The sequence below is a fragment of the Chiloscyllium punctatum genome, chromosome 9, assembly GCF_047496795.1.
Source record: "Chiloscyllium punctatum isolate Juve2018m chromosome 9, sChiPun1.3, whole genome shotgun sequence".
NCBI classification, from domain to species: domain Eukaryota; kingdom Metazoa; phylum Chordata; class Chondrichthyes; order Orectolobiformes; family Hemiscylliidae; genus Chiloscyllium; species Chiloscyllium punctatum.
This window is the reverse complement of record NC_092747.1, coordinates 26,213,486-26,238,407: the sequence shown is the minus strand read 5'-3', so window position 1 is coordinate 26,238,407 and position 24,922 is coordinate 26,213,486. Positions and strand designations below refer to the sequence as shown.

The window sequence follows — 24,922 nt, the reverse complement described above, 5'->3', positions numbered from 1 at the left end:
TATTTCTGGTAGTGGGGTACCTACAAACGAATCCCACCACCAGAGATATATTTCCCTCCCCAGCCCTATCCGCGTTCCATAAAGACCAGTCCCTCCGTGACTCCCTCATCAGGTCCACCCCATTCCTGATGAAGGGCTTTTGCCTGAAACCTTGATTCCCCTGCTCCTCGGATGCTGCCTGACCTGCTGTGCTTTTCCAGCACCACACTCTCAGCTCTAATCTCCAGCACCTGCAGTCCTCACTTTCGCCTGTATGACTCTTTGAGTCTAAGTAAAAACCAGCCCATGAATAACTGTTGCTTTTCACCCATCTCCTGACTTCTCCTACTCTCTGCTCACGCTATCACTGAAGCAATTGCCTGTTCAATAGCGACTAACAATCACATTAGATCAGCTCCTAACCGGGTCGATTCACCTATCATGTGACTATCAAGTTGTTAATCTAGGTGCTACCATCCTTTTCAATGTTCATTTGCAACTTTTAAATAGAGTCATTTTTTGTGCTGTCTTTCATTTGCATTCTTTGACCTCAATTTTAATTCATCTGCTGCTGAATCCATCCCAACTCATAGGAATGAGATTATTTAATAATCACATAATGATGGAACGATTAGAGCAAAGCAGGTGGCCATTTGATCTATCATGCCCATGTTATTTCTCTTCGCAACAGACTGAACTCATCTTATTCTCCCACCTTTTCCCTATAGCCCTGCAACTTTTTTCTCTTCAAGTAATCTTCCAGTTACCTTGGAAGTGGTGATTGCAACTGCAACCATCTAATCAGTGCATTCCAGATCCAAATCACTATGTATGTAAAAATGATTTTCATTATATTCTTTGATTCTTTTGCTAATCACCTTACATTGGGGTCCTCTGGATTTTGATCCCTTCACCAATGGAAACATTTTCTCTTTACCTTCTCTGTCTTGGTATCTCAGGAGTCCTTGGGATGCAGTGGTGTACTGGTAATATCATTGGCCTATTAATCACTGATCTGGGGATGTGGGTTTGAATTTCACCATTCAATTGAAAACAAAAAGAAATCTGAAGTAGAAAGTTAGTCCTACAGTGACAATGCATCCACAGCTGACTGTTGTAAAAACCCACCTGGTTCATTAATGCCCTTTAGGAAAGGAAATCTGCCATCCTTACCTGGTTTGGCCTATATATGACTCCAGGCACACAGCCATGTGATTGAACCTCGACTGACCTCTGGACAATAAATGCTGGTTTAGTGAGTGATGCCCACAATTCCATGGACAATTTAAAAAAAAATGATTTTGAATACTTCCAACAAATATCCTCTCAACCTTCTCCAAGTAAAAGAGCTCTTAAGTGCTCCAAACTATCCATACAATTGAACCCTGTCATCTCTGGAACCATTTTCTGCTCTGTCTCAAAGCCTTCACATCCTTTCTGTTGCTTGTAATTGCACACAATGCTCCATTTGAGGGAGAATCAATGTTTCAGAAAGGTCCACCAGAAATTCCTCGCGTGCATCTGTGGAAACTGTGATAGGTGGCCATGGTCATTTTTGAGCCTTTGATAGTGCATTGTGGCACCCTGGAGGCATTAGAACACAAATCTACAGACTGTCAGAGTGAGTGACAGGACCTAAGACCACACCAGCCCCAAGACAATGCTATTCAAAACTGTTTTCCTTTACCATTTCAGAGTGACGTCTCCAAACAGAATAGTAATCAGTCCCTCTAACTTTGATGTTAACGTTTTGCTGCTGTTTGACTTTCACTGCCACCATGGTAGAATTTCACCTGGCTGTCAGCAGACAAATATGCTGCTGGGCTGATCTGGGCAGATCCATTAAATGTGATGAAATCCGAAGAATATCTCATAAATCTTGGATGTGTACAATAGGGGCAGGTAAATGAAGTTCTGAATGCCCAGAATGCAATTTTTGGAGGATACTAAGAGAGGCAAGCGGCCAACCACTTTGGATTCTCAAAGATAGGCCTTAGTCATTATTTGAAGGAGAGGCTCCAAAGGTTTTCCAAGCAGCTTTTTAAACTGGACTCTTTATTTTGCAATCTCACTTAATAAAGCAGTGAAGCAATTTTCCAGAATTCAAGAGTACACTGAGTGTTTAACTTGCCAGGAGAAGTTTATAGATTGTAAAGGAAACAAGGTTCAAGGCTTTATATTGGCAACTTGCCTCTCCTCAAGACATGAACTCCCTCTGGAATATTGTTCACAAACTATTCTTCTGATCAACCCTCTGGTCCTAACTGCTAACTAATATCAATCATCTTCTGGTACTCACCACCCTCTGGTACATGGTAAACTGATATTGTTTACATCTCCGTCTCCAGGTGATGTCCCACCCCTCTTTAAATCCTCTATCAGCATTCCTCTCTTCAAAACCCCGACCATTTGGCAGTATGTCCTTACAAAATCTCATTTTGTCAGAAAAGAGTGTTAGTTTTAGCAAGTATACTGATGATGCTTAGTTCTGCCTCATTACATCTCCCAACTCCTCAGTCTAAATGGTCAGGCTGCTTACCTGACATCCAGTATTTAGATGAGCAGAAATTTCCTCCAGTTAAAAAAAATGGAAATACTGACTGTTAATTGTTCCTGCTGCAAACTCCGTTTCCTGATTATGAGCTGTATCCCTCACTCTGGCCGTTATCTTGAGACTGAGTCTTGAAATCAGACTGTGCCCAACCTTGGTGTCGTATGTGACCACCTACTTCAACACAGTTTGATTTTGGCCCTGTCTCAGCTCACCCTCTGTTGACAGCTTCATTCATGTCTCTGTTAATTATAGACTCAACCAATCTGAGAATCCTGGCTGATCTCAAATATTCCACCGTCTATAAACTCAAAGTCACCCGAAGTTCAGTTGACCATGCCATAACTCGCAGCAGGCTCCTTTCTGCAATCACCTTTGTGTTCCTGACCAACATCATCTTGATCTTGTAATTCCCATCTGCCATGGCCTCACCCTTTCCAAAATCTGTAATCTCCACCAGCCCTTCCAACATATCTGAGCTGCTATAGTTTGGCTTTTTGAGTGTCCTCATTTTAAATCAATCCACTGTTGGTGACCCTTCCATAAGTTGCCTGGATCTTAATCTCTGGAATATGTTCCCTAAACTTCTTTACCTCATTTTCCTCCTTTAAGAAAGTCCTTAATATCTATACCTTTGACCAAATGTTTGTTGTTCTGCACATCTCTTTTTTAATTCATTTATCACCAACATTTATCACCCAGAGGGCAGTTCAGCATCAACCACATTGCTGTGGGTCTGGAGTCACATGTAGGCCAGACCAGGTAAGGATAGTAGTTTTCTTCCCTGAAGGATATTAGTGAGCCAGATGGGTTTCCTCCAACAATGAAATTGTGATGATCATTAGACTCTTAATTCCAGATTTTTATTGAATTCAAATTCCACCATCTGTTGTGGTGGGAATTGGACTGGGTCCCCAGAATATTATCAGGGTCTCTGGATTAGCAGTCCAACAATAAGGCCGCTAGACTGTTGCCTCCCCTTTAGTGGCTCATTGACATGTTATGTTTCATAATGCTCCTATGAAGTGCTTCAGTCAGTTTATAATGTTAAAGAGGTTACAGAAATATAAGTCGTTGTTGTACTAGCCACATTGTGGTGCCAGCTCCATCTAGTACCTTATTCAAATGTCTGTTCATCTGTGAGTGCAAACGTGACCTTCATGTCAAGGAAATCAGGGATAAGTTGGACTCACATCACGTCCATATACACTCAGCAGCTGACAGTGGGAAGTAGCTAGTAATGCCTGCTGTAGTTGATTTACTCCTTATCTAGGAACAAAGGCATTGTGGTCACTGCTGAAAATGTGTTGCTGGAAAAGCGCAGCAGGTCAGGCAGCATCCAAGGAACAGGAGAATCGACGTTTCGGGCATGAGCCCTTCTTCAGGAATGAGCATTGCGGTCACTGTCTATTTCCATTCCAATTGACATCAGCTATGTTAGCAGGACTGCGGTTTGAACCAGAAAGCATCTCTGTCTTACTTTAGGTCATGCATTTTTTTTTAAGCAAGGCTTCTGTTTAGTGGCTGTTCAGCTTTACAATAATAGTTTGAAATGCTCCTGTTAATACAAGCACAACATCTGTTAAAGTACATTTAATATGTAATTTGGAAAGCTGTAAAAAAAACATTCAGTTGCAAAAGGATTAATTGAATGGATTCAAATCGGGTCTGTGAGCTGAACTCATAATCTACACATCAAGGCTTGGGTTTCTCAATCCATATTTAAATGCCAATAAACACAAAGCCAATTTACCAAGATACCATAACCTTGGATTAGGACTTCCATGGACCTCGTTTAAAGGCGGACTAATTGGATCTGCCAGCTGATTGATCCTGTGATGGAATATTATTGTAGCTGTTAAAATTATTATTCATTTATTTGGAGCCAAGTGAGTCCTGCATGCCTGGTGAATTTCTTTCAGCTTTTACCAATGTTAATTGCTAAAATAAAATACTACTTCTCCTGTTTGTGCTCAATTATTGGACAGTTATTGAAGAACTGTTTCAACACATGCTTATAGTGATGGAAAAGGATAGACCAGATCTAAAAGTTGAAGTTCTAAATTGGAGAAAGGCCAATTTTGACGGTATTAGGCAAGAACTTTTGAAAGCTGATTGGAGGCAGATGTTCGCAGGTAAAGGGACGGCTAGAAAATGGGAAGCCTTCAGAAATGAGATAACAAGAATCCAGAGAAAGTATATTCCTGTCAGGGTGAAAGGGAAGGCTGGTAGGTATAGGGAATGCTGGATGACTAAAGAAATTGAGGGTTTGGTTAAGAAAAAGAAGGAAGCATATATCAGGTATAGACAGGATAGATCGAGTGAAGCCTTAGAAGAGTATAGAGGTAGTAGGAGTATACTTAAGAGGGAAATCAGGAGGGCAAAAAGGGGACCTGAGATAGCTTTGGCAAATAGAATTAAAGAGAATCCAAAGTGTTTTTACAAATATATTAAGGACAAAAGGGTAACTAGTGAGAGAATAGGGCCCCTCAAAGATCAGCAAGGCGGCCTTTGTGTGGAGCCACAGAAAATGGGGGAGATACTAAATGAATATTTTGCATCAGTATTTACTGTGGAAAAGGATACGGAAGATACAGACTGTGGGGAAATAGATGGTGACATCTTGCAAAATGTCCAGATTACAGAGGAGGAAGTGCTGGATGTCTTGAAACGGTTAAAGGTGGATAAATCCCCAGGACCTGATCAGGTGTAGCCAAGAACTCTGTGGGAAGCTAGAGAAGTGATTGCTGGGCCTCTTGCTGAGATATTTGTATCATTGATAGTCACAGGTGAGGTGCTGGAAGACTGGAGGTTGGTAAATGTGGTGCTTCTGTTTAAGAAGGGTGGTAAGACAAGCCAGGGAACTATAGACCGGTGAGTCTGACCTCAGTGGTGGGCAAGTTGTTGGAGGGAATCCTGAGGACGTACATGTATTTGGAAAGGCAAGGACTGATTAGGGATAGTCAACATGGCTTTGTGCGTGGGAAATCATGTCTGACAAACTTGATTGAGTTTTTTGAAGAAGTAACAAAGAGGATTGATGAGGGCAGCGCAGTAGATGTGATCTATTTGGACTTCAGTAAGGCGTTCAACAAGGTTCCCCATGGGAGACTAATTAGCAAGGTTAGATCTCACGGAATACAGGGAGAACTAGCCATTTGGATACAGAACTGGCTCAAAGGTAGAAGACATAGGGTGGTGGTGGAGGGTTGTTTTTCAGATTGGAGGCCTGTGACCAGTGGAGTGCCACAAGGATCATTGCTGGGTCCCCTACTTTTTGTCATTTACATAAATGATTTGGATATGAGCATAAGAGGTACAGTTAGTAAGTTTGCAGATGACACCAAAATTGGAGGTGTAGTGGACAGCGAACAGGGTTACCTCAGATTACAACAGGATCTAGACCATATGGGCTAATGGGCTGAGAAGTGGCAGATGGAGTTTAATTCAGATAAATACGAGGTGCTGCATTTTGGGAAAGCAAATCTTAGCAGGACTTACACACTTAATGGTAAGGTCCTAGGGAGTGTTGCTGAACAAAGAGACCTTGGAGTGCAGGTTCATAGCTCCTTGAAAGTGGAGTTGCAGGTAGATAGGATAGTGAAGAAGGCATTTGGTATGCTTTCCTTTATTGGTCAGAGTATTGAGTTCGGAGGTCATGTTGCAGCTGTACAGAACATTGGTTAGGCCACTGTTGGAATATTGCGTTCAATTCTGGTCTCCTTCCTATCGGAAAGATGTTGTGAAATGTGAAAGGGTTCAGAAAAGATTTACAAGGATGTTGCCAGGGTTGGAGGATCTGATCTACAGGGAGAGGCTGAACAGGCTGGGGCTGTTTTCCCTGGAGCGTCGGAGGCTGAGGGGTGACCTTATAGAGGTTTACAAAATTATGAGGGGCATGGATAGGATAAATAGGCAATATTTTTTCCCTGGGGTCGAGGAGTCCAGAACTAGATGGCATAGGTTTAGGGTGAGAAGGGAAAGATATAAAAGAGACCTAAGGGGTAACTTTTTCATACAGAGGGTGTACGTGTATGGAATGAGCTGTCAGAGGATGTGGTGGAGGCTGGTACAATTGCAACATTTACGAGGCATTTGGATGGGTATATGAATAGGAAGGGTTTGGAGGGATATGGGTCGGGTGCTGGCAGGTGTACTAGATTGGGTTGGGATATCTGGTCAGCATGGACGGGTTGGACCGAAGGGTCTGTTTCCATGCTGTACATCTCTATGACTCTATGTAAGTGGTTTTGAACTTCCTTCTTGAATGAATCTGTAGATGATTACTGGGGTACATTTCTAATTTTCTTCACTCTATCCAAGTTGATATATGGAAAAAAAATGGTAAAAATAGAATGGAGACAGGAAAGGTAGGATTGGGGCTAAAGTAGGAGTGTGGAAGGAAATGGGACTTACAATCTCTAGACAAGTTAAACTGCCCTACAAGAATATTTAACAACAAAAAAACTCATGTAGGCTACACAATGAACATATTAAGGATGATATCCTAAATGTTGATTCCGCTTACTCCTGGAGTATTTAACATTAACAATAAAGACTCAGCAGTAATAGTTACAAAAATGATCTCTATGGAATATTTACAATATGATTTGGAACATATGAAAAAAGTCTCAATTTCCACCTGGAGCATTTGACCTTCACTGTCTTTTCTGCTGACAGCAGATTGGTGCATTGGAGATAAATGGAATCTGATGTATGGAAGGGTTACTCCATGCTGGATGATCTTTCATTGTTCAGACATGCTTTTATGTGAAGTAGTTATTTTGCTATTAAAGTCAACTGCAAGATTAATTACATAGTATTTAATTCTTTAGAGATGAATCAAATTGTTGATTGGTTCTGGTGCACACAGCATTGTGCCTTTCCTAGTGACACTCTGCATGATGTTCCCATCAGATGTTTCCTTTCTGTCACATGGACTCTTCCTCAGATATCTTTCATCTGAAAGGCGATCTCACTTTTCTTTCTGTAAATTGGTTTTGACAGTGCAGTGAAGGATCTCCTTCCCTACAGGGTAAAATATTAGCTGCTTGTTTAATTAATGATCATTTTGTATATTATCATGGAATATCAGCTGACAAAGGGGATAATGGAAGGTTCTAGATTCTAATCATCTGTGATGTTAGGGTGACTGTCATGCTGGCCAGAACCTGGGACTGTTTGAAAATAATTGACATGATCCTGGAACAATTGACAAACATTTCATAGAAACATAGGAAATAGGAGTAAGAGATGTCCATTTTCTCCATTGAGTCTGCTTCACTATTTAACACGATTATGGCTGATCTTCCATCTCCTAAATATATAAATATAGTGACTTGCCCTCCCTAGTCTTCGGTGATAGAGAATTCCACAGGTTCACCACCCACAGAATGAAGATATTTCTCAGCATCTCAGTCCAGAGGGACCGACCGAATATCCTGAGAGCTGGATCTTCTTGTTCAGGATCCCCTGGCCAGAGGAAACATCAATCCAGCATTCAATCTGTCTAACAGGTCTTCAGAATGATTCAAAGGAAAACAAAATTGCCTACACTGTTCCAAGTGTGGTCTCACCAAGCCCCAGCATGGCTACAGTAAAACCTCCTAGCTTCTGTACCCCAAATGTCTTGCAATGAAGGTCATTAGCTCTCCTAACTGCTTGCTGTAAGTGGGTGCTTTCTTTCAATGATTGGTGTACTGGACACCAGGTCCCTTTATAAATCAGCCTTTCCTTAACTATCAGCATTTAAGTCAGAGTGGGCTTCTTTTTTTCCTCACAATGAAGACAATTTCAAATTTATCCATCCAGTTCTGCATCATTGGTTTAGACCTCTTACTCAAGCAAAAACAAAACTTTTCAGGCAAATGTTTAAATAAATGTCAAATTTAACTGGCAGCATTCCAACTATTCAGTACTCTAAACACTGAGCTCCTCAATACTCCGTTCCTATACTGTGTGAGCAAACACCTGTTGAAGCCAAGTAAATGCCATGATGTCTCCAGAAAGGCAAACAGTTTGGAAGCATTTAGAAAATTGGAATGGCTTCAAGGTGCATTATCGTGCTGTTTCTCTGTAGGAATTTACTGTATTTATGCTTAGGATGAGGCTGACATTGGCAAGGTGGCGTTAATCATCATGGCCACGAGGGCATTACGGGTCAACCACATTGGTGTGGGGCTGGAGTCACATAAAGGCCAAATCAGCTGGAGCTGGCAAGTTCTTGTCTCTGAAGGACATCATGATGCAGCTGAGATTTTATGACAATCCATCAGCTTTCTAGGTTATTTTTCTTGTGCTTGCCCATAAGTCCCTAGATTTATGAACTTCATTTTATCTGCTTGGCATAGTTGGATTTGTACCCAATGAACTGGGCTGCTAATCTAATTACATAACTATGAGGTGACTGCACGCTGGGGAGTGCTGCAGGAGTCTGGATGAGTATTGTACTGCAGTCTTAACTTCACCATTGAGCATCTCTGAACTGTGTGATTGTACCTTGTTGAGGCATAAAACAGCATGGTGGACAGATTCAGTTTGGCTAATTGAGGATAAGCCTAAATATGTAAGCATGAACTAGATTCTTGTGATGATACCTTCAAATGTTAGTTGCATCGGTCATTGCAGTTGGAAAGGATAATATCTCAAACTGACATTGCTATACTTCATGTAAGTACTGAAAATATTCTTAAAAGGTATACAGTTTAAAGTGAAACATCTGAAAGTGCTGAACGGTCCTTGGGTGGACATGATGGTGTCGATTCTTCCTGATTGTTTTGTAGAACTTGAAATTCCATATAATGAAATTGATCAGGAAGAGTGTGTGTGTGTGTGTGTGTGTGTGACAGCTTCTGTTCTTATGTGCGCCCGTGTTTTCTTGCCCAAGCACATCACTGAAGTTCAGTTACATCCATTATCCATTTTTTACCCTTGGTGCACACAGATTTCTATTTATTTCTTGATTAAGATAAGAGATCAGGGCTTCTTTCCAGTGGGATGAAGACAAATTTATTGCCTGTGGTGTTGTGGAGCTGTAGAGAAGAGGCATGGACCAACTTTAATCCCCCCAGTCTGACTTGTAAACCGTAATCTAAGCAGCAGCGCAGTCGCAAATTAAAAACAGTGCCTTTGTACATGAGTAAGCAGGCAAAGTTCCCATACTTGATGGCTCTCTGGTAACTATGTTACGAAGAACATAAGAAATAGAAGTAGGAATTAGACATTGGCCTCTCAAGCCTGTTCCACCAGTCAGTACTATCACAGCTGCTCTGATTGTAACCTCAACTCCACTTTCCTGTCTGCACCCATCCCTCCAAAAAAATTGACTCATAGGATCTTACTTTGCTTGTGTTGTCCTTACACTGTCTTAGACTGTGCACAGGAATGAAGACAGTGCCCATGTAATCCTTTCAAGACATGAACGACGTTAAAGCAATCCACAAGGAATAAAGAAAGGTGTAATGGGGGCATATTGAATTGAAAGCAGGATGATTGCTACTATCTTGACTTGCTGTTCAGTATTTTACTCTTCACAGTATATCCTTCCTTCTCTCACACAGGATATGAGAAAACATGTGATGATGACCCTGCTGGATGCAGAACAGTCATATGTGGAGTCCCTCCGAACACTCATACAGGTAGGTTTGTGTGTGGGTGTGTGTGTTTGTTTATGAAAAGCTGAATTGAGATGGATGGTATTTTGGACATTAAGTTTTATTGAGTGGATGATCAGTTGAGCTGCCAACCTCAGCTCCTTCAAGCAAGTGGAAGAGAACTTCCTGAAAAGAGAGTCAGGGAGAAAAACAAACGGTCTAATTTCACCTTGACACTCTCATGCATTCCCTCTGTTTAAAGATTAGTGACGAGGACATGCAAAAGACCGATTTTCCACAGAATAGCCATTTGCTTTGCTTCTCTCTGGCAGATCTGCTGAGTTTCTCCAGCGCGTTCTGTTTGTTTATTACCAAATGTTCCTGGTTGGTGAAGTGGTACCTGGGATCAGATTAATGAAAACAAATTGGCAGAAAATGATCATCTTTCAAAGTTGAAATAAAAACCACCCATTTGCATTTATGATTCAGTAAGACCCAAGGTGGTTCACAGGAATGTTGTCAACCAGTATTTGATATTGAGACACCAAAGGAGATATTAGAGCAAGTGATCAGAAGTTTAATCGAAGAATTAATTTTTAAAAGGCATAATAAAGGAGGCGAGATAAGAGAGAGGGAAAAGTTTGGAATATTGTGAACAGTTTTGGGAACCCGTATCTAAGGAAGGATGTGTTGGCTTTGGAGTGGGTCCAGAGGAAATTTGCTAGAATGATTCCAGGGGTGAAGGGCTTGTCATATGGGGAGTGGTTGAGAACCCTGGGTTTATACTCGATGGAGTGTAGAAGGATGAGGGGAGATCTGATTGATAACTTACAGAATAGTGAGACACCTGGATAGAATGGGACATGAAGAAAATGTTTTCACTAGTAGGAAATAATAGGACTTGAGGCACAGCCTCGGAGTGAAGGGGTGACCCTTTAGAACTGAGATGAGGAGAATTTCCTCAGCCAGAGGGTGATGCATCTGTGCACCTCATTTCCACAGGAGGTTGTGGAGGTCAAGTCATTGAGTGTGTTTAAGACAGAAATAGATTAGGTTTTTGGTTAGTAAGAGGATCAAAGGCAGGACAGTGGAGCTGAGAAACAAAACAGGCATGATTGATTGGAGGAGCAAACTGATAGGCCGAATGGCCTATATCTGCTCATACATCTTATGGTCTGATAGTTCAGGGAAACTTTAGGGAATTCCAGAATTTGGGCAAGGATAATGAAAGAACAACTGTTAATCGTGGAGTGATTAAAATCAGGAATGAGCAATTTGCCAGAATTGGACGAGTGCAGGGATCTCAAAGGTTTGCGTGGCTGAAAGAAGCTATAGAGATCATTGACGGATTTGAAAATAAACAGACAAATTTTAAAGTTGGTGCATTGTCAGAACAGCAGCCAATGTAGGTTGTTAGGTACGGGGATAATTGTTATTTGATGCAAATTAAGATACAGTCAGTTGTGTTTTGGATACATGAAAGTTTAAGAAGGATAGAAAGCAGACATACTGGTCATTGTGATGGCTAAGCTTAGAGACAACAAAGGAATGGGTGCAGGCTTCAGCAGTAAAGAAGGGGTTGCTTTAAATCGGGCAATGCAAAAATGCTAAAATAAGAAGTTTTGGTTTTGGATAGATTGTGGGAGCTTCATGTTGTTGTAAACAAGGCTGCAAACCATCTGGTTCAGCTTCAGACAGTTGCCAAGGTAAGAGAGGGAATCGATGACCATAGGATGGAGTTTGTTCCACGGGCCAAAGATAGTGACTTCAATCTTCCTCATATTGACATACTGGAATTTCTCTTCATCCCACATTCATTGTTGGACAAACGGTGTGAGAATTCTGACTCAAGAGCTGAGTATTGTCAAATATATATGTGGAACGTAAAGTCTTTCTCAAATGTTGTCAACAATGATTGACATGTAGATGAGAAACAGAAGGAGCTCAAGGATAAGGAAACACCAGAGGTCATGAGATACGAGCAAGAAGACAAGGCATTGCAGCTGATTCTCTGGCTGTGGAATCAGGCAAGGCCATTTCCAATGTTCTGAACCATGATGGAGAGACATTGGAAGAGGATGGTGTGGTCAACAGGCTGGGAAGGATGATAAGGCTTGAAGAGTAGACAGAATGAAAAGGTTTCCTCTAGCAAGAAAGCCCAAAACTGGGTGACCTAACTCGAGCCATAACTATTAAGTATTTATTGATAAACAACAGAGAGTGGTTGGACAGTGGAACCTTCGACAACGTGAGGTAGTTGGGGTAAATAGCATAAAGACATGTAAGGGAAAGCATATTAAGTTCATGAGAGACATATGCCAGTAGGTTTGAATGAAACACAATGAGAGTAGATTTATGTGAACACACAGTATCTGAGTGGAATGACCTGTTCCTGTGCTTTAAATTCAATGTCATTCAACTCAAAAATTTATTTCAAATACATTTTACTGAAAATAACAAAAATCTCTGAACAATTTATGTTGATGCAAATTTTGCCACAACTAATCAATATGGCAGCACCTGTGCTGTTGGGCTGACGTCTGGCTACTATGAAAGAACCATGTCTGGATGTTTAGTCAGATCGGGGCACAGAATGATGCATTATGAAAATTGCAGCACCTCCAAGTGGGCACTTTCCATGTCTTATTGTTAATGTCTGATAGGAGTTTGATTCCTTGGTCCTGCATTTTGAGAATACTACAGAGAGGCATGAAGGAAAATGAAAAAAAAACTATTTTTAAAATAGTGTTGTAAAGATTTAAATATTTTTTACGGAATTGGACTGCCTAGTTGTTATAGATGTCAGAGCACCAATCTATCAGCCAAACTTTCTGCTGGGATGGATTGGTGCATCTTAGTGCCTCATCATTTCAGTCTTGTCAGTTTTGGCTGGTGAGAGATGGAACACTGGCCGAACTGGAGTCCTGGATAAGCGTGATAGCCTAAGGACTGACTGATGAGTTATATAAAAGAACACCTGATTAGCTATTTGCAGCAATCTAGGAGCTTAACTGTCCAGCTTTTATCTACCGACCATCTTTAAATTTTTAAATCCTTCAACTCCTCTTTGTAAAACCAAGAAAAATGGCTTGAGTGGTCTAAAGTACACCAGGTACCTGAATGACGCATTCATTAATCATTCTACCTCTTGCGTATCAGCATGACAGAACTGAGCCCTCCCCACAAGCCTTCTGTCTCCAGGGAGGTTGTCACTGCTTGCTTAACAATATTTATAAGCTCCTAGAAATCACTGTATTTCTGCACTCAGGCATGTTGTGGGCCAATTAGATCATCCATTCTTTGACTGACAGCACCTAAATGGTTTATAATAATCAGCACCATTCAGATAAAATCAGCCAAACACAGTAAAAGAAGGGTGATGTATAATGTCTCTCCTTAATTCCTGGGATATCATTAGGAATCATTTCAAGTTGAGAATTTTAATGCAGGAAACTGTTTATCATTGGTATTGATGGACTCTTGACTTGTAGAGAGGATTCTATTCTGTGAACATAGGTCCCAATGCAAGTTTAATGACACAGAACATTCATCACTTTGAGTATTGCTGAAGAAAGATGCATTTGGTGACATTTTTCATTTTGCACTTGTCTCAATATTATGCAAGAGTACCAATTCAAGGGGACAACTGGCATTGACACTGTGTGAAAGGAGAGTGCTGATTGGATAGCAAATGGACACTAATTGGTAGAAATGTTATCATGGAGACTACACCAGTTAATGCTCATTGCCAGTTAATGAAAAGGTTTAGATTTTAAACCAAGCTGGTTAACATTAATTGGTCAGGACAACACTCTGATACATGAACCAGAGAATGGCTGTTACCTATTTTGGTGAGATGAATCAGGTGCAATGTGTATACATGTTCATTCAGTCTGCAAAAAAGCAGGGCTCTGTATATTCATGTAGCTCTCAGTGGGCACATTTGCAACACACTGTGAGCCTGACTAACGATCCTAACTTGGTTATCAGTATAATTCCTCAACCATTCAGGATTATCCAGCAAATGTTGTCCAATTGCAGAATCATATCACATTCTGATGAAGCATCTTTAATTTTCCCAACATTGACTGGGATACACTTAGCGTCAGAGGTCTGGATGGGGTAGAATTTGTAAGACGCGTCCAGGAGAGTTTTCTAGAGCAGTGTGTCAATAGTCTGATGAGGAATCTAGTGTTGGGAAATGAGCCAGGGCAGGTGGTAGAAGTTGAGGTGGGGGATTTCTTTGGGAATAGTGACCACTATTCTGTAAGTTTTAGAATATTCATAGACAAAGGTGAGTGGTCCTAAGGGAGGAGTACTAAACTGGGTCAAGGCCAATTATATCAAAATTAGGCAGGAGCTGGGAAACGTGGATTGGACACAGCTTTTTGAAGAGAAGTCCACATTTGATATGTGGGAGGCTTTCAAAGATAGGTTAAAAATAGTGCAGTATAGGCATGTCTCGTTGAAGGCAAAGGATGGGATGGGCAAGATTCGTGAACCGTGAATGATAGGAGAAATCGTACGACGAGCCAAGAGGAAAAGGGAAGCATACACAAGGTCTAGGCAGCTAAGAACAGAATAGACCCTGGAGGAATATCGGAAGAGGAGAACGAGTCTTAAACAAGGAATCAAGCGGGCTAAAAGGGATCATGAAATAGCTGTAGCAAGGAGATTTACGGAGAATCCCAAGGCCTTTTACTCTTTTATAAGAAGCAACTGGGTAACTAGAGAAAGGATTGATCCACTAAAGGATAATGAAAAAAGGCTGTGTGTCAAACCTGAGACAATGGATGAGATTCTGAATGATTACTTTGCACCAGTGTTCACTAAGGAGAGGGACATAATGAATGTTGAGGTTAGAGATAGTAGTTTGATAAATCTGGATCATATTGACATAAGTTGGGAAGATGTGTTGGGTAGGCTAGAGGTTATTAAGGTGAACAGATTCCCAGGACCATATTGGATCTATCCCAAGTTGCTGAGGGAGGCGAGAGAGGAAATAGCTAGGGCCCTGACAGATATCTTTGTGGCATTCCTAAACACAGGTGAGGTGCCATGGACATGGAATGTTGTCCCACTGTACAAGAAGGGGAGTAGGGATATTCCGGGTAACTACAGACCAGTAAGCCTAACATCAGTGGTGGGAAAGTTGCTGGAGAAGGTACTGAGGTATAGGATTTATTTATATTTAGAAAATAATGGGCTTATCAGTGATAGGCAACATGGTTTTGTGTGGGGGAGATCGCGCCGTAACAACCTTTTAGAGTTCTTTGAGGAAGTAGGAGTATACTTAAGAGGGAAATCAGGAGGGCAAAACAGGGACATGAGATAGCTTTGGCAAATAGAATTAAGGAGAATCCAAAGGGTTTTTACAAATATATTAAAGACAAAAGGGTAACTAGGGAAAGAATAGGGCCCCTCAAAGATCAGCAAGGCGGCCTTTATGTGGAGCCACAGAAAATGGGGGAGATACTAAATGAATATTTTGCATCAGTATTTACTGTGGAAAAGGATATGGAAGATATAGACTGTAGGGAAATAGATGGTGACATCTTGCAAAATGTCTGGATTACAGAGGAGGAAGTGCTTGATGTCTTGAAACGGTTAAAGGTGGATAAATCCCCAGGACCTGATCAGGTGTAGCCAAGAACTCTGTAGGAAGCTAGAGAAGTGATTGCTGGGCCTCTTGCTGAGATATTTGTATCATCGATAGTCACAGGTGAGGTGCCGGAAGACTGGAGGTTAGCAAACGTGGTGCCTCTGTTTAAGAAGGGTGGTAAGACAAACCAGGGAACTATAGGCTGGTGAGTCTGACACCAGTGGTGGGCAAGTTGTTGGAGGGAATCCTGAGGGACAGGATGCACATGTATTTGGAAAGGCAAGGACTGATTAGGGATAGTCAACATGGCTTTGTGTGTGGGAAATCATGTCTGACAAACTTGATTGAGTTTTTTGAAGAAGTAACAAAGAAGATTGATGAGGGCAGAGCAGTAGATGTGATCTATATGGACTTCAGTAAGGCGTTCAACAAGGTTCCCCATGGGAGACTGATTAGCAAGGTTAGATCTCATGGAATACAGGGAGAACTAGCCAATTGGATACAGAGCTGGCTCAAAGGTAGAAGACAGAGGTGGTGGTGGTGGTGGAGGGTTGTTTTTCAGACTGGAGGCCTGTGACCAGTGGAGTGCCGCAAGGATCGGTGCCACCCTCTACTTTGTCATTTACATAAATGATTTGGGTGCGAGCATAAGAGTTACAGTTAGTAAGTTTGCAAATGACACCAAAATTGGAGGTGCAATTGGACAGCGAAGAGGGTTACCTCAGATTACAACAGGCCCCAGATGGGCCAATGGGCTGAGAAGTAGCAGATGGAGTTTAATTCAGATAAATGCGAGGTGCTGCATTTTGGGAAAGCAAATCTTAGCAGGACTTATACACTTAATGGTAAGGTCCTAGGGGGTATTGCTGAACAAAGAGACCTTGGAATGCAGGTTCATAGCTCCTTGAAAGTGGAGTCGCAGGTAGATAGGATAGTGAAGAAGGCATTTGGTATGCTTTCCTTTATTGGTCAGAGTATTGAGTACAGGAGTTGGGAAGTCATGTTGCGGTTGTACAGGACATTGGTTAGGCCACGGTTGGAATATTGCATGTAATTCTGGTCTCCTTCCTACTAGAAAGATGTTGTGAAACTTGAAAGGGTTCAGAAAAGATTTGTAAGGATGTTGCCAGGGTTGGAGGATCTGATCTACAGGGAGAGGCTGAACAGGCTGGTGCTGTTTTCCCTGGAGCATCGGAGGCTGAGGGGTGACCTTATAGAGGTTTACAAAATTATGAGGGGCATGGATAGGATAAATAGGCAATGTTTTTTCCCTGGGGTCGAGGAGTCCAGAACTAGAGGGCATAGGTTTAGGGTAAGACGGGAAAGATATAAAAAAGACCTAAGGGGCAACTTTTTCACACTGAGGGTGGTACGTGTATGGAATGAGCTGCCAGAGGATGTGGTGGAGGTTGGTACAATTGCAACATTTAAAAGGCATTTGGATGGGTATATGAATAGGATGGGTTTGGAGGGATATGGGCCAGGTGCTGGGTGGTGTACTAGATTGGGTTGGGATATCTGGTCGGACAGATTGGACCGAAGGGTCTGTTTCCATGCTGTACATCTCTATGACTCTATGACTATAAGTGACCCAGTTGATGTCATATACATGGACTTTAGTAAGGCGTTTGATAAGGTTCCCCATGGTAAACTAATAGAGAAAGTGAAGTCACATGGTGTGCAGGGTGTTCTAGCTAGGTGGATAAAGAACTAGTTGAGCAACAGGAGACAGAGAATAGTAGTTGAAGGGAGTTTCTCGAAATGGAGAAAGGTGACCAGTGGTGTTCCACAGGGATTAGTGCTCGGGCCAGTGTTGTTTGTGATATATATAAATGATCTGGAAGAGGGCACTGCTGATATGATCAACAAGTTTGCAGGTGACACGAAGATTAGTAGAGTAGCAGAAAGCGTAAGGAACTGTCAAATAATACAGGAGAATATAGACAGATTGGAGAGTTGGGTGGAGAAGTGGCAGATGGAGTTCAATCCAGACAAATGCATTTTGGCAATCTAATTCTAGAGTGAATTATACAGTGAACGGAAGGGCCTTGGGAGGTTGATGAGCAGAGAGATCTGGGAGTGCAGGTCCATTGTACTCTGAAGGTTGCTGCACAGGTGGATAGAGTGGTCAAGGGGGCATATGGTCTGCTTGCCTTCATCGGACGGGGTATTGAGTATAAGAGCTGCAAGTCATGTTAAAATTGTACACGACATTGGTTTGGCTGCATTTAGAATACTGTGTACAGTTCTGGTCACCACATTACTAAAAGAATGTGGACGCTTTGGAGAGGGTGCAGAGAAGGTTTACGAGAATGTTGCCTGGTATGGAACATGCTAACTATGAAGAGAGGTTGAGTAGGTAAGGTTTGTTTTCATTAGAAAAAAGGAGATTGAGGGGGGAACCTGATTGAGGTTTACAAAATCATGAAGGGAGCAGACAGGGTAGATAGAGATAAGCTTTTTCCCTCGGGTGAAGGATTCAATAACAAGAAGTCATGCTTTCAAGGTGATAGGTGAAACGGGGGATACTTTACACAAAGGGTGGTGGATGTCTGGAATGTGTTGCCAGCAGAGGTAGTAGAGGCAGGCACGGTAAGATGCGTCTGGACAGATGCATGAGTAGGTGGGGAGCAGAGGGATACAGATGCTTAGGAATTGGGCAACAGGTTTAGACAGTAGATTTGGATTGGCTCAGGCTAAGAGGGCCGAAGGGCCTGTTCCTGGGCTGAAAATTTTCTTTGTTCTTTGTTTTGTTCTTTGAAGGAGAGACAATTCTGAGAACCACAGCTCAGCAAGTTTAGTGAAGAGATCAGTACCCTAACACTTACTCTGCAATTATTCATTTGCTCAGTTCCATATTAATACAGATCAAATTGTATTTATGCCTTCAACTCCTGTTTTTGTAGAATTGATGAGCAGAACTTGACTAATTGGTAACACTCCCTGAGTCTGAAGCTTGGGGGCCTAAGCTTTTGAAAGTTTCTGATGGAGTGGATACAGAGAGAATACTTGTTCCCTTATGGAGTCAAGTGTAACTAAAAGCCATCAATACGAGTTATCAATGACTCCAAGGAGGAATTCTGTAGAAACCTTTACACCCAAAGAGTTATGAAAATGTGGAATTCACTATCGCAAGGAGTGGTTGCAGCAAATAGTGCAGGAATATTTAAGCGGAAGCTAGAGTAACATTTGATGAAGAAGGGAAGAGAAGATGGCAGATATAAATCAGGAAAGGTGGGAAGTGTTTGAGTGCACCCCAAAAATACTGCTTTGGGCTGGTTGGGCTGAACGACCTGTTTCACTGCTGTATACTGTGAATGAAATCCTATAACTAGAGCTGATGCTTAAATACAGTATTGAAGAAGCGTGAGATTCTCAGAGGCTGTCATTTCGATAAGACGTTAAACTGAGCCTTTGTCTGCCCGTTCAGTTGAATATGTACCAAAACTCTGACAGCGCAATTGAAAGAAGAGCAAGGAAGTTCTTCCAGTATCCTGGCCAAATTTCAGCTTTCAACCAACACCAGAAACAGAGTGATAACTCACCTCGTTTACTGAGTGCAACATCTTATTGTGAACAAATTAGCTCTTACACATTCAAAGGGAATTAATTAGAATGATGTTTTTCACAACATCCTAATGCATGATGTGATATAATGCAGTATTAGGTGCATGTTCATTCTAAATTTTATTACAAGTAAATTATCTGAATTTTAACTGGCTGGATTAACACAGCTAAAGTATAAAAGCAATATGGAGGATGGAGAAGAGAATGGTTATCCAAAACAAAAGGTTTTACATTTGCATAAAGCCTTTTGTGATCACAGGATATCACAAAGTGCTTTACTTTGAAATGAAGTCATTGTTTTAATGTAGGATTGTAATTGATAATTTGTACAAAACTAGCTCCCACAAACATCACTGAAATACAACCAGATAGTTTGCAGTAGTGACTTTGAGTGAGTGATAAATATTCGCCAGGACACTTGCGATAACTCTTCCTGCTCTTCTTCAGAATTGTTTTGCAGAATCATTTCTGTTTTTGCTAGAAGGCATAAAGAGTTGTGTTCTGATACCTCATCCATCGGGCAGCAGCATCTTTAGCAGTGGAATATGTGTCAGGTCTTAGGCTGGAACTTGAACCCATCACTATCTGACACAGGAACAAATATGCTACCAACAAAGCCGCTGCTAATGCCTAGGTCAGGATTTTTACCTTAGTCAAAATTGCATTGGAATCTTGGAGTCCAGTCCACATTTCTTCACGATCCTAGTTTCATTGGCGGGGTAACAGGGTGGATTATGATTTGCATACATTGGAAATGCAAACCCATCAGGATTATTAGGCTCGCTTCCTGCAATGTATGACCTATGTCTTTCAACAGTGAATGTAGATTCTCTTAAAGATGGATAAGGTCTGTCACGCCATCACATTATTTACATTTTTTAAAAAAGCTTACTATGTCACACATTTGAAAAGAACTAGTGCTTTCAATTCCAATCGCTTTTGCTCAACATAACTCTAAGTGCTATCGTTAAGATGGTGTTGAAATGCCAGTGTTGGACTGGGGTGGACAAAAGCAGAAGTCACCCAACACAGGTTATAGTTCAACAGGTTTCTTTGAAATTTCAAACAATCCCGTTGTACTATAACTTGGAGTCACGTGACTTCTGACTTTATCATTATGATGTCATTACTGCTGGATTGTTCCATAACTTGGACTTAAAATGGTTTAACGGACTTTTATGAATGAGTGTTTTATTTTTGATATAGTGAAGTCTGCAAAAGATACTTAGAACTCAGTTTGATTTCATTTCAGCATGACTCCTGAGCATGGCATCTGCCCGTGCCCATATAGGGTGCAAGAGCAAAATATAGTAAATGGGAGAGCATGAGTTGGCACTCAGTTGGCATGGGCTGTTAAGAACTAAAGGGAAAACTGGGGAGCATGGGTTGCCTTTGAGTGTCTGAAGGTGGCTAGACTGGCATGGTTTGCCATGGAACTGAATTGCATGGGCAAATGGGTAGGGAGGGGGTGAGGGGTCAGAGTCAGAGTCAGAGTTAGCAGGCTGACCTGCATTTATTCCTGGTTGGGGCTTCTAACCAGTTTAGCTCAGCACGCAGCAGCTGCTGCAGGTACTGTTTCTGGCAAAGGTAAGTCCAACCCCAACACACATTAGATCACATTATTTGGTTATGTTTTCCCAAGGCGGATGCAGGACAGGATATTTTGAGGTTCTGTCTAACTGTCCCTGGAATTTGAGGCTCTAATGATCCACTGCACACATGCTTTGAGTTATACTTCTGCAATATTATTTGTTTCTGGAATGGGATGTTACTTTCACATCGTGTATCACTGCAAATTAGAATTCCTCCTTATAGACGAGAATTATAGAATCCCTACTGTACGGAAGCAGGCCCCTTGGCCCATCGAGTCCACACTGAGTCTTCAAAGAGCATCCCACCTATACCCATCCCGTTCCTGCAACCCTGCATTTCCCGTGGCTAATCCACCTAACCTTTACATCTTTTGACTGTGGGAGGAAACCTACATAGATACGAGGAGAACATGCATATTCCACATAGTTGCCAATGGTGGAATCAAACCCAGGTCCCTGACACTGTGAAGCAGCAGTGCTAACTAGTGAGCCACCAAGTCATATTTATTTCATTTCTAGTGTTTGCAAACTTATATAATTTTCACAGTTACAGTTTTATATTATGTACAATTTCCTAAGTACTCACTGTATGTCATAATAATGCTTCCTCCTCTCAAAATGGTATGTGCAACATTAGACCTCAGACAGTAAGTTCTAATTAGGACCTCATTTATGTGCTACCTACACACACAATGAAGGTTGTTGTATTTCCAGAATAGGTACTTAGAAAAAGGGAATGAATTTAAATAGACTCCGCACAATCAGTTGCTATAGAAAGCTATGAAGCTGCAGAAGATAATTAAATATTCTGCACACTTAATGAAAGGAAAATTAGCTTTTTTTTCCCTTTTTAACAGTCTGAATACATTGCAATCTCCCGAAAGAATTATTGTACAAAGCTTTAAAGGGAAGCAGTATACTGCATGAATAGGAATTAATAGTTGATTAATGAGGAAATCTGCTGGGACACTTTGAATATGGTTTACTTCAATTTTCAATCTTGTATACATAGTCATATTGTCATTCAATACTACACTGGTTCTCAACATTGCGAAAAAAGTTTTCACCATTTGTCGGACTCTGGTGAAATGATAATAAAATGTAACCAGTGAGGTAACTTTTACAGCAGGCGTAGATATGGGCCAAATGGCCATATGAATGTGAATCACTTTCTGGTTCCATCATTTTAGGAAAGATTGATGGCAAAATTCAACAACATGTGAAAATGTAACTATAGAACCCAACAAAAACAGAAATTACTGGAGAAACTCAGCAGGTCTGGCAGCATTGTGTAGAGAAAGCGGAGTTAACGTTACTCGGTCCATTTTGGTTATCTTACATAACTAATGATCTCAAGTTGAGTTGGAATCCCATCATTACATTTCAAAATATTAAATGCATTTAATAAGATTTGTTTGGTATAAACATTTTGCAACAATGATACTAACCATGAAGCCACAACATTGTCTTGAAATCTCATCTGGTTCATTAATGTCCTTAAAGAAAATAAATCTGTGATTCTTACCTGATCTGGCCTGTATGTAACTCCAGACCCACAGAAATGTAGTTGTCTCTTAACAGTCCTTTGATAGGCCTATCAATTCACTCAATTTTTAAAATGATAACTCACCTCACTCTCTCAAACAAAACTTGGAAGGTACATTATGACGAGGACATAAATACACTCAAAGGGATATAGATAGGTGAAGTGAGTGGGCAAAAATCTAGAAGAGAAGTCTCATGTGAGAAAATGTGAAATTGTCCATCCTGGCAGAAAGAATAGAAGAGAAGCAGATTATACAAAAGGTGAGAGATTGCACAGCTCTGAGATGCAAAGAGATCATGGAGTCCCGGTACATGAATTGCAAGAAGGCTCGTATGCAGGTACAGCGAGTAATGAGCTGAAAATGTGTTGCTGGAAAAGCACAGCAGATCAGGCAGCATCCAAGGAGCAGGAGAATCGACATTTCGGGCATGAGCCCTTCTTCAGGAATCCTGACCTGACCTGCTGCGCTTTTCCAGCAACACATTTTCAGCTCTGATCTCCAGCATCTGCAGTCCTCACTTTCTCCTACAGCGAGTAATGAGAAAAGTTAAAGAATGTTAATGTTTATTGGATGCAAAACAATGGAAGTTATGCAGGGCTCTGTGAGATTACATCCACGATGCTGGGAACTGTATTGGTCTCCTTATTTAAGGAAGGATGAAATTATATTGGAAACTGTTCAGAGAACAGATGTGGTGTTGACCTTGAATCAAAAGGATGTGGTGAATGATGGTCAGAAGAGACGGTCAACAACAAGAGTAGGTGGGGGCTTCCAACAGGTAATCCCCCCCTCCTCATTGCTGAGCCCCTAGATTGGAAACTGACTGTCTTTGAATTAAGAAATCTCTTCCCCAGGAGCCTGCAATAAAACATGTCCCAGGGTTTCCTTGTCATATTCCCCACAGGGTGACTGTCCCTGACTGTTAATGCATGCGGCAGTAGGGTGAGTCCCTTAAGAGCTCATTACATCCTCACTTAAGGGCCTCCATTGACAGTGGGCCAGGTTAGCTTTCCACTGGCCTTCTCACCAGAGGTGTAGAAACCTGTCAGCTGGTTAATTCCTCCAATGTCATCAAACGTGCCACAAACTGCAGATTCTGTCAGATTGGTTCTTTAAGCAAATAGTGGCTCTTGTAAGTATTCCAACTTTCTTGCCACACTTGATAACATCCCAAATGTTGTAAAGGATAAGCATGTCCAGTGACTCGCTGTGACAAGTGTCCAAGGTGATTTGTTTGTTAAAAATAAATATACTGCACAGCTGTTAGAGACATTCAGCCAATGATGTCGTTCTCAGTAAAAACAATACCTCTGGCTTTGTTTCCAATGAATGACCTGGAGGTTTTGATTGGATTACCACCCAGTAACTCACAGCTGGTCAGTATCCTCACTAAGAAGTGCTGGCAAGTCAAGATTTTTTCTGACATCCTGTCTTTCTCTGGTTTCTGGGTCAGTCATTTTTAAGCTTCAGTGGTGGCTTCTTTGGGCCACACATGGTGTGAACGTTGGGCCCAGGATTCATCTTTCATCTTAACTCTAATCCTCCTGCTCCTTCTGCTTTGAACAGTGGTTTAGGCAGCCAAGGCAGCTGGTTACTGAAACTTTAACCACACGGACAGCAGAAGAATTCCCTGAATCCTGAGCCAAGAAAGAAATAATGTGGATCGCAAACCACATTGTTCAGTGTTGGCAGTTCTGTTCTTTGGAACAGTTCTGATGAGGAGTCATACTAGAATTGAAAAGTGAATTCTGTTTCTTTCTCCACAGTTGCTGCCAGACCTGCTGAGTTTCTCCAACATTTTCTGTTTGTTTCAGAGTTCCAGCATCCACAGTGTTTTGTTTTTATAATGGACTGCATATAGTATTCCCAATGTTGAGCCAGTATAGGTGTGCAAGTTGGGAGAAAGCTTCTGTGAGCTTGAGCTTATCAAAAACTAGTCTGTCCTGCTCTTCAGATGCTGCTTGGCCTGCTGTGCTTTTCCAGCGCCACACTTTTTGACTCTTGCCTCTCTAGCATCTGCAGTCCTAACTTTCTCTCTGGTCTGTTCATATGCCAGGTTGCACTCATCATGCCAGATTATACTTTGGTTTCCCGGTTACCAATGTCTTGATTTCAAATCTCTCATCCATGGTTACAGGTCACACTCCATGGTTCAGGAAGGCAGTTCGCCACTACATTCTCAAGGGCAGCTAGAGACAGGGAATAAATGCTGGTCCAGTCAGTGATGCCCACATCCCATGCTCAAATAAATAGAAAGCCTTTCCAATCTCCTGCAACCCTCCAGCTCCACCAGATCTTGGTGCAACTCCAATTGTGGCATCTTGCACATTCCTGAATCGAATAAGCCTGTCATTGGTGGACATACTTTCAATATGTTTCCAAGTTTTCTGAAAATTGTATGATGAAAAAAAAGTGTTTCAGTATTTGTAGACATAAGTGCTTGAGGGCCATAGCTGGATTCCCAATCCGCACCGGGTTAGCTGTTTGGAAAA

The 24,922-nt window shown here is 41.5% G+C and overlaps 1 protein-coding gene across 3 annotated transcripts in view; it reads left to right on the top strand.

Moving 5' to 3' along the window:
* The window catches only part of LOC140481228 (rho guanine nucleotide exchange factor 17-like), a 442,785-nt gene that overhangs the window by 249,050 nt on the left and 168,813 nt on the right, over positions 1–24,922 (top strand). For all 3 annotated transcript variants that reach the window (XM_072577087.1, XM_072577086.1, XM_072577085.1), the window contains exon 2: positions 10,090–10,167. In XM_072577087.1, coding sequence (XP_072433188.1) covers positions 10,090–10,167 — 78 coding nt within the window. The remainder of the gene's footprint in view (positions 1–10,089; positions 10,168–24,922) is intronic.